Here is a 9075-nt window from a genome sequence, read left to right on the forward strand (position 1 = left end):
GTAAAAAGAAAAAAGCAAGCCAAGAAGTAGGAAAAATTATTCACAACATAGATATCTTACATAGGACTTCTATCCAGAATATATAAAGTACTTTTACAACCAATAATAAGACAAACAACCCAATTTTAAAAAGGGAAAGGCTTGAAACAGACATCTCCTAAAAAGAAGATACACAAATGGCCATAAATAGATGAAAGGTGCCGGAAATCATTAGTTACAAAAAAAATACAAATTAAAACCACAAGATATCACTACACATCCCTGTAGCGATGATTGAAAATGAAAGGACTGAAATTAAAGCCTGACAATAGTAGAAGAAGACACAGATATAGAAAAACTGAAACTCTCATATACTGATGATCAAAATCTAAAGTGATATAACCACTCTGAAAAATCTTAGGGAGTTTCTTACAAAGTTAAACACTGAGATACCTTATCAACTTGCTATTCTAATCTGAGGTATTTATGCAAGAGGAATGAAAACATATATCCACACAAAGGCTTGCATATATGAATACTCATCACACCTTTATTCATAATAGCTCCAAACTAGAATCTAATAACTCAAATGTCCCTTAGCTGGTGAATGAATAAAGAGCTGGATACTCATATGAAGAAATCCACTCAGCAGTAAAAACAAATGAACTATGGATGAACCACTATGTGGATGAATCGCAAATCATGCTGAGTGAAGGAAGCAAGAAACAAAGATTACATTTTATATTTTGTGTGTGTGTACATACATGGATACACATGTGTGTATATATATCTAGTGTCTAGTTTAATATATATGTATATATGTGTGTGCATATATGTCTGTTTTATGTCTTTCTAGATCCTTTGCATTTTTTAGTGTGTGTGTGTGCATATATCTATATCTATCTATATATATATATAGATAGATATAGATATATATAAATATCTGTGTATAATAAAACGAGAAAATGCAAATGATCTAGGGACATAAAGCAGATTAAAAGTTGCCAGGGGCCAGTCGGTACAGGGCGGGGTGAACTGCAGAGGGGTTTGAGGGCGATGGAAAGGTTCCGTATCATGATTGTGATGGTGTTTGCAAAAGCTGAAGCTTATTCGACTGTTAAGATTCATTGAGCTGTACAGCTTATGTGGAAGCAGTTTATTCTATGTAAATTCTACCTGAATCGAGTTGTCAGCGCTAGTGAAAAGACCGGTGTTTGGCAGGGGCTGGGGGAAGGGCAGGAAGAATGAAGACGTGGGGCACGGGATTTTGGGGTGTTGAAACACCTGTATCCCAGTGTAACATGGATTATCTGTCTGCCTCCTAGGATTATTTTCAAATTAATTTTTTTCTTAAAACTTTGAACTCAGTTGAGAAAGGAATGCTTTACCACACTTTCACTGAAATTTCTGTGAGTCAGTGTTCCAAATGATATGTCCATTCTACGTGTCATACTCCTAATAAGTGATTTCCTTAATCCTTACTGTTCATTTATTTCTCGTTAAAAAAGCCCACCTAAAAGGCTCAAGTTAGATTAGAAATGTCACAAGTAATTAACTGATTTTGATTATAAGTGGCAAAAAAAACCCCAAAACCCCAAAAACCTAATTTTTACTTTCCATTTTTTACTTTCATCCTTTTTTCTCCATGGGTGTCCCTGAAAGGGAATTTCGGACGTTGGTAATTGAGATGGTGATGGCCACGGATATGTCCTGTCATTTCCAACAAATCAAAGCAATGAAAACCGCCCTGCAGCAGCCAGAAGCGTGAGTGGCCTGTGCCTTGATATGTTTTTATAGGTGTTTGAGCTGGTACTTGTCCATGTCGTTGCATCTTTAAGGCATACCTCTGGAGAACTTTCCTGAATGGTCTCATGAAGTGGGGGTGTTAGGAGGAGAGAGCCGTGAGAATTGTACGTATCACACATAGGTTGTCTTCAGGGTTGAAATAAATAATGGGGCCGGTAACAATTTGCCCCAATTAGAATTTAACATATTGTATTTTCCTCTGGACAGCTAAATGATCAAAGCTTGACTCAATGCAGGGGCACTCCATAAAAGTCAGTGAGTGACTCTTGGATTCTTGTTGTCTTTTTTAATGTGGCAGTCATTCCAGAAAGAATTTTGAGTCAACTTTTGAGGTGCCCAGCTCAGTAAACACGGAGACCAAGCCGACGAATAGGCCAGTTGTAGGATGAAATGAGGCTTTCCCCCCAGTTCAGCTGAAGTGGGGTTTGAGGTGGGAGAATGGACGGGATTAAAAAAATGAATGTTTTTAAAACTCTCATTGAGGTTCCGAAAGTTTAGTCATCGTGTGTTTGGGTCCTTTGGGGTTTGCAGAATCGAGAAGCCAAAAGCATTATCCTTGATGCTGCACACAGCAGACATTAGCCATCCAGCAAAAGCATGGACGCTTCATCATCGCTGGACCATGTCTCTCCTGGAGGAATTCTTCAGACAGGTACCTCTCGCTGTGCTCCTCCTCAGGGCTCATCACGGGATGTTTTCTGAATTTGGTGTTTTGGCAATGCTATGAGAAAGACTATTGAGATTACAGTAATATTTTTGGGGCGGGAGAGTTCCCAGCTCTTTCGTGTCTACCTCATGGTTGTGTGATATTTGAATATTACTGAAATTCTGATCATCAGGACATTATGGCATTTCTATCCGATGCATTTCTATTTGGAAAGAAAAAAGCATTTCCTTGCGGCAGCCTTTTGTCAACATGTCATCTGAGGAGCTCTTTTGTTTATTTGTTTTTCTAATGGATTGACCAAATGATGGCAATTTTGGCATTGCCCTGTGGGATTAATATGATAACCTTTAACTGGTGTGCCTGATATAATTGGTTGGGTTGCTTCTTTCCAGCTGGCAAGCCATGTTGTTTAATTCCAAAGCCAGATATGGCAATTTGGGGTCAGAAAATCACTAGAAGCTACTGTTCCAATTGAATTTAAAGATACTACATCCTAAGACACAGGGCTGTGTTTTCCAAAAGAACATCCAGAGTCTTTTATGACTATATGTTGCTTTAAATTTTTTTTAAATAAGGTACAGAGAAGTAGATAGAAAGCGAAATACATGTGTGGCACTAAGACTGATGTCTCCTCAAGAAGAGTTGCCATTAAAACATCTGCTTTGAGATGTGAGGTCCTGAAGTTACCGTGTCAACATAAGAGATTTCCAAACCTGTGGAGAATTTCTATGAGAGTTTATTTGGGCCAAACTGACAACAGTTCTGGGAAGCAAGATCTCAAGTGCTCTGGAAAATGAGTTTTGCAGTTTCTTTTATGCATTTGGAATTAAGGAGGGAAAGTAAGGAAGATTACATGAAGATGGGAGAAAGCAAGGCAGGGAAATCTCCATGATTGGATTACAGGCTAGTTAACTCTCTTGAGGGTGGTTGACTTCTGTGGGGTCTGACAAAGAGGCATTTCAAAGGTGTGTTCACCTAGATGCACAGAAACAATGGACAGGGCTGGCTTAAGGCAAAGAGAAGCCTTTTACTAAAGAAGATATACACTTTATGCCTGGGGCGGGACTACCACTATGACCTGCCCAGGTAGGAATTTATGATCAGATCATTCTGTGAGCTTACTTTTAGTTAGATTTATTACAGCACCCCTTTTTCATCCACAAAGGCAAGATGACATATAGGTTTTGGGACCTATATAACAGTTCATTTAAGTTAATGCAGTTAATTTTTATTAATTCAGGAAGGAAGTTCCCACCGTGGATTCAGACTTCTGATTTCCCATAAATAACTCCTGAACACCAGTCTCAACTTTGTCTCCCAAACTAGAGATATGCTCTTTCACTGGTTACTCAAATTTTTCAAGGAAATTATTCTTATGATTACTCTTATTCTTATAATTATGGTTTGAGTGCAGAAATTGTAGAAGGCATCTGTCTGTGTTTGTTTGTTTGTTTTTCCCTTCTGAAGCCGGGCATACTCTCTGGTAATGAGGTGGGACTGGAGTTAACAGCATACTAAACAAAGTCCAGAAGGCCCTTTATTGGTGATTTTATTCCAACTGGTTTGTGGCCTGGGACTCATCAAATCACTCCTCTAGTTCTCAGTGGTCTTATCTGTGATTTTTTTTTGGGGGGGGGGTGGTACTTAGAGGAAGGTTGGACCAGATGTTTTCCTAGGAACTTTCTAGCATTTAAATATTCTACATGTTTTTATATCTGTCCATGGTGCGTATCAACACGTGTATATACACATGCAAACCTAAACTGTTATATGAATATACCAGCAGGTACCTGTAGATGAAAAAGAAAAGTAACCTCACAGGGTGATCAGATCATAAATTCCTAATTGGGCAGGTTATGGTGGGTAGTCACGCCCCAGGCATATAACTTCTTTAGTTAAAGGCTCATCTTTGTCTTAAGCCAGCCCTGTCCATTGTTTTTGTGCATCTAGGTGAACACACCTTTGAAGTGCCCCTTTTCAAACCTCTCAGAAGTGAGACCACCCTCAGGAGAGCACATAATTTTGTTAACTATCCTATAATCCAATCTCCACCTTGCTTTCTCCCACCTTCCTGAAATCTTCCTTCATTCCCTCCGTAGTTTAAAATGCATAAAAAAAGCTGCAAACTGCTATTCTAGGAAGCACTTTTCTCAGTCAGTTGAGATCTTGCTTCCAGGTATATCCTCTGTTTGGCTCAAATCAATTGTTAGGAAAATTCTCTACAGGTTTGAACGTTCTTACCTTGACATGCCCTATTCAGCAGGTAGCTGTTTTTCTTTGCAAAGTCATCACTATTCTCACAGAGTAGTTCTCAAGGGGAACCCAGTGGTGTGGGAGTACCTAGAGCTGTACAGATGTGGCTCCATTGTATACACAAGAATGACTCTGCAAATTCATCCTTAATCAAGGGAGAAGTTTGAGCCATTTTCCCAGAAGTAATTTTTCGAATATTAGTAAGAGTATTTTCTCCAAATATCCACTCCCCTTAGCATATACTTTTTCAATAACACCCCTATAGGTAGGGGTATTTAATCTGCAACCAGAAGTAGATAGTTAACTCATATAAGTTTGAGGTATTGAAGTGATTTTCTCTTTTTAATTTGAGAAAGTGAATATGAGAAATTACTTAGATATGTGAATTTTTTTCCCCCATAAAGGAAACCTTGTTTGCATACACATATGCTTGAATTGAATGAAAATGTGCTAGCGGCAATGTGAAAAGAACTACATTGAATTTCTCAACTATTAGGAATGGAATGTTAGCTCACTGGACTGGAATGATTTTTTTTTAGTAATTATGATTCACTAAATTATTTTTATTGACTTAGTATTTTAACCCAGATGTCCTAAGCCATTGTAAATTAATCCATGTAGGAAAAATGTTGCCTCAGCTCTTAACTATAGATTTTAAATTGGACAGTTGAAATGGGAAATCTCAATGGGACTGTAGAGTCTTTGAAAAAATTACATTTGCAAGTTGGGTTATATTTCAAAATAAGGGCATAGCCTCAGTCCCAATACCAGACCTTCCATGCTTTATGAAAAGAGTAAGTTTCATCTTTAGTTTTATAGCCATAATTTACAAAATCCAAGCCACTGCCTCAGGGTGCTTTTCAATGAAATATTGACTTTAAGGAAGTATAAGTTTGCCTTTTTGGTAAAATACATGTCATAAAAGTCTTGAGGTTCATTTCCTTTGTATTGCTGTATAAAAAATATATATTTTTTTATATTTTGCAAACGTTTCCTGCAGTTCTTTTCAGTTCCTCTGTCTGTGGTTATTTTCTCATTTTTTAATTTCTAATTTCATATGTTAGTGTTTTTTTCCTTTCTTCTTTATAAAATCAGCTAATTGTTTTATTGTTTTCTTTTTTTAATTTTATGAAGCCTTAATTGGTGTTTTCATCCTTATTAATTCATTTCTTCTGCTCGAGTTTATTTTGTTCTTTTGCTGACTTCCTGAGTTGGGTGCTCAACTCATTTATTTTCAATCTATCTGTTTAATTAGAAAATATAAGGCTAGGAGTTTGTGTTTTTCTTTTCATGAATTGCAGAGGTTCTGATATACAGTATGTTCACAATCTTATTTTCTAAATATTCTGTAATTTTGGTTTAGATTTTTTTTTTTTTACCAGAGTTGCTTCAGGTAGATGTTTATATACTTTTCTAGTGTTAGGTTCCTTTACTTTCTAGTTTTGTAATTAATTTGTGGCTTATTTAAATTTGGTTAAATAATTTTTTTCATTGTTTGTATTTTATTGTGAAATTTGTTTGTCACCTACTATATAGTCAATTTTTGTGAATGTTCATGCTCTTGAAAAGTATATTTATTTTCCTACTTGCAGAGTACATAGAATTCAAAGAACACCAGGTACATCTACCTTATAAATTATGTCATTTATGTATTTTATATATCATTTTTTGAAATTTGATCTATCATGGGTTGAAAATATTGACCTCTTTAGTAAAGAGGAAAGTGTATGAATAATTCCACAAGGGCCAGTAGTTATAGAGTCATAAAATATAGTATCAATCAAGTTGGACTTACCTGTAGAAGTACATTTTTTCATATTACTTTCCGCACATTTTTTCTAATTCATAAGTCTGACTGTCCTCAAAAGGGAATTCAATGATCACTATTTTAGAATAGGCTTTTAATAGTTGAGTGTACTCAGCTCATTTAAATACAAAAGATGTAAATGATGTGTAGAAGTGGGTGAGGGCAAGCCCATGCATGGGATAGGAAGTTGTTTAATATGCACTTTTTCAGCAATAAAACCCAAATTAATGCTTACATCTTAATAATCAAGTAGGTAGTGTTCACCACCTCTTCCTCTAAACCACCCCCATTAAAATGTACCAACAAGACAACTTGCATCCGTGCTTTGTAGGGCATAAAAGTGGGTTTTATTTGTTTCAGCTGAGGTACCTCACTAACCCATCTGCGCCACTACAAGTTATGTTATAAATATTCTTCCTTCTCTTCATTCTGCCCAAGTAGAGATAGCTCAGGAATAAATCATTTTTATCATGTCACTTGAGAGAGAGAGTAGCCCCTACAAGGCACACTGAACCAACGAGGACCGTTTGTGTCCCAGAGGTTAGCTGTCCTGGGAAGGGCGGAGGAGGAACCGAGCCGCTTCAGGACTGATCTGGATTCTGGAGACCCTCGGATGTCTCCAGCGCCCGTTGTGACCTACTGTTCAGCTTCCTTTCAATAGATGTTAAATATGTGTGTGAGCTAACATCCTTTCTTTTGGGTAACCTGCCTTAGAAAGTAAAAACTTTCAGTTTTTGAACTGGGCCTGGTTTTTGAACTGGGTCGCTATCACTCTTTATTTACTATTAATTTATTGGTGATATTTATTATAACCAGCATGTATTCGGAGTAACAAATTCACTAAATATTTCTCCAGTCTTGGCTTCAATATTAGAGATACCCATTAGGAAACAATTGTAGTTCTTTTTACTTACTTACATACATTTTCTCATTTAATCCTCGTCATAAGTTGATGAGGTAGGGATCATTACTCCACATATTCAGCGGTTCTCAACCTGTGGGTCGCGACCCCTTTGGGGATCAAATGACGCTTTCACAGGGGTCGCCTAAGACCATCGGAAAACAAAAAGATATTTACATTACGATTCATAACAGTAGTAAAATTACAGTTATAGAGTAGCAACGAAAATAATTTTATGGTTGGGGGTCACCACAACATGAGGAACTGTATTAAGGGGTCGCGGCATTAGGAAGGTTGAGAACCGCTGTAGATCATAAAACTGAAGTATATATATAGAGAAAATAAACTTCCTACGATCACAGAGCTAATGGGAGAAAGGCTAGACTCAAGCCCAAATCAGCAGCCATGAACCTGAGTGGATTTTTACCTCGTTAAATGAATCAGCACAATGTCAGTGCTCTAAGAAGGGTGACACGTGTTCCCTTTCCTCGGGGTGTGTGGCTGAAGGGTTGAGCTTCTGGTTGAGGTTTTTAAAAACCATCTCCATCATGATGTAGAGTTTCCATAGCACTTACTTATTATCGTGATGCTTTCTGGTGATATTGAAAATATACTGGCCAGTGAATCATGTTTTATTATTGTCTAGCTTGATAAACACAAACAATTATTTGCTGCTGTGCTTCTTTTTGGGGTCTAGCTTTCATGATGGTCCAAGCCCTGTGGTTACGAACTCCCTTTGTGTGTGGTTGTAGGCAGCACAAGGAGAAGAAATTCAAATCAGGCCAGGTTGAATTTGTGTCTCGAACTCTGCCCACAGCTGGGAGGGGCTCACTGGCTTCAGAAAGGCCACAGGTCGACACTAACAACTGAAGAACACGTCAGAATGATGGCTGCCATGTTGGCTCTAGGCCAGGTGGCTTTTCTTACTTTCCTTAGGGGACCTGTTGCTGCCTGATGAGGCTTTCTATATGACAGCAAGCGCCTTTGCGGTTGGATGGAGTGATTGAGCCTCAGAGGGCTTCAGTCGCCTGGTGTCTAATATGAAGAGAAGAAGGCCCCATAAGGACCTATTACATAATATATTTGTGATCATTAAAATAAAGGCCAGTGGCCTTCATGGCAGCTGAAGTTGCCAGATAAAATCTGGGTGGCTCAGCCGACTGTCCTTAATTTACGATGACCTCCTTTTTTGCCAGGGTGACAGAGAAGCAGAGCTGGGGCTGCCCTTTTCTCCTCTGTGTGACCGAAAGTCGACCATGGTTGCTCAGTCGCAAGTAGGTACGTGTTTGCGAGCCCTTTGGATGGAAGGGAAAACCAGAGAGTGATGTCCGGAAGTAAGCTTGGATGCTCTCGGTGATTCTCTGACTTGGAACCGGGCTGCATGCTGCTGTGCTGGGCTCCTGGCTTCGGCTTGATAGATGATGGGGTTCTTCCCATCATTCTCCCTGGAGCGTGGCTGGTTTGTAGGGCGGCCCCATTTCCTGGAGGACCCCACTTCCAGGAATGCCTGGTTTTAAATGTTTTCTTTCTTTCTCCCTTCTTCCCTCCCGCCCTCTCTTCTTACCTTCCTCCCCCATTCCTCCCTCCCTCCCTCCTTCCTTCCTTCCTTCCTTCCTTCCTTCCTTCCTTCCTTCCTTCCTTCCTTCCTTCCTTCCTTCCTTC

At 38.7% G+C, this 9075-nt stretch overlaps 1 protein-coding gene across 1 annotated transcript in view; it reads left to right on the plus strand.

Moving 5' to 3' along the window:
• The window catches only part of PDE1C (phosphodiesterase 1C), a 485865-nt gene that overhangs the window by 397985 nt on the left and 78805 nt on the right, over positions 1 to 9075 (plus strand). Inside the window, exons 12-14 of the mRNA XM_019628811.1 lie at positions 1642 to 1743; positions 2317 to 2437; positions 8610 to 8691. Of these exons, the coding sequence (XP_019484356.1) occupies positions 1642 to 1743; positions 2317 to 2437; positions 8610 to 8691 (305 nt within the window). The remainder of the gene's footprint in view (positions 1 to 1641; positions 1744 to 2316; positions 2438 to 8609; positions 8692 to 9075) is intronic.

This window comes from Hipposideros armiger, unplaced genomic scaffold, assembly GCF_001890085.2.
Source record: "Hipposideros armiger isolate ML-2016 unplaced genomic scaffold, ASM189008v1 scaffold_809, whole genome shotgun sequence".
Classification (NCBI taxonomy): Eukaryota; Metazoa; Chordata; class Mammalia; order Chiroptera; family Hipposideridae; genus Hipposideros; species Hipposideros armiger.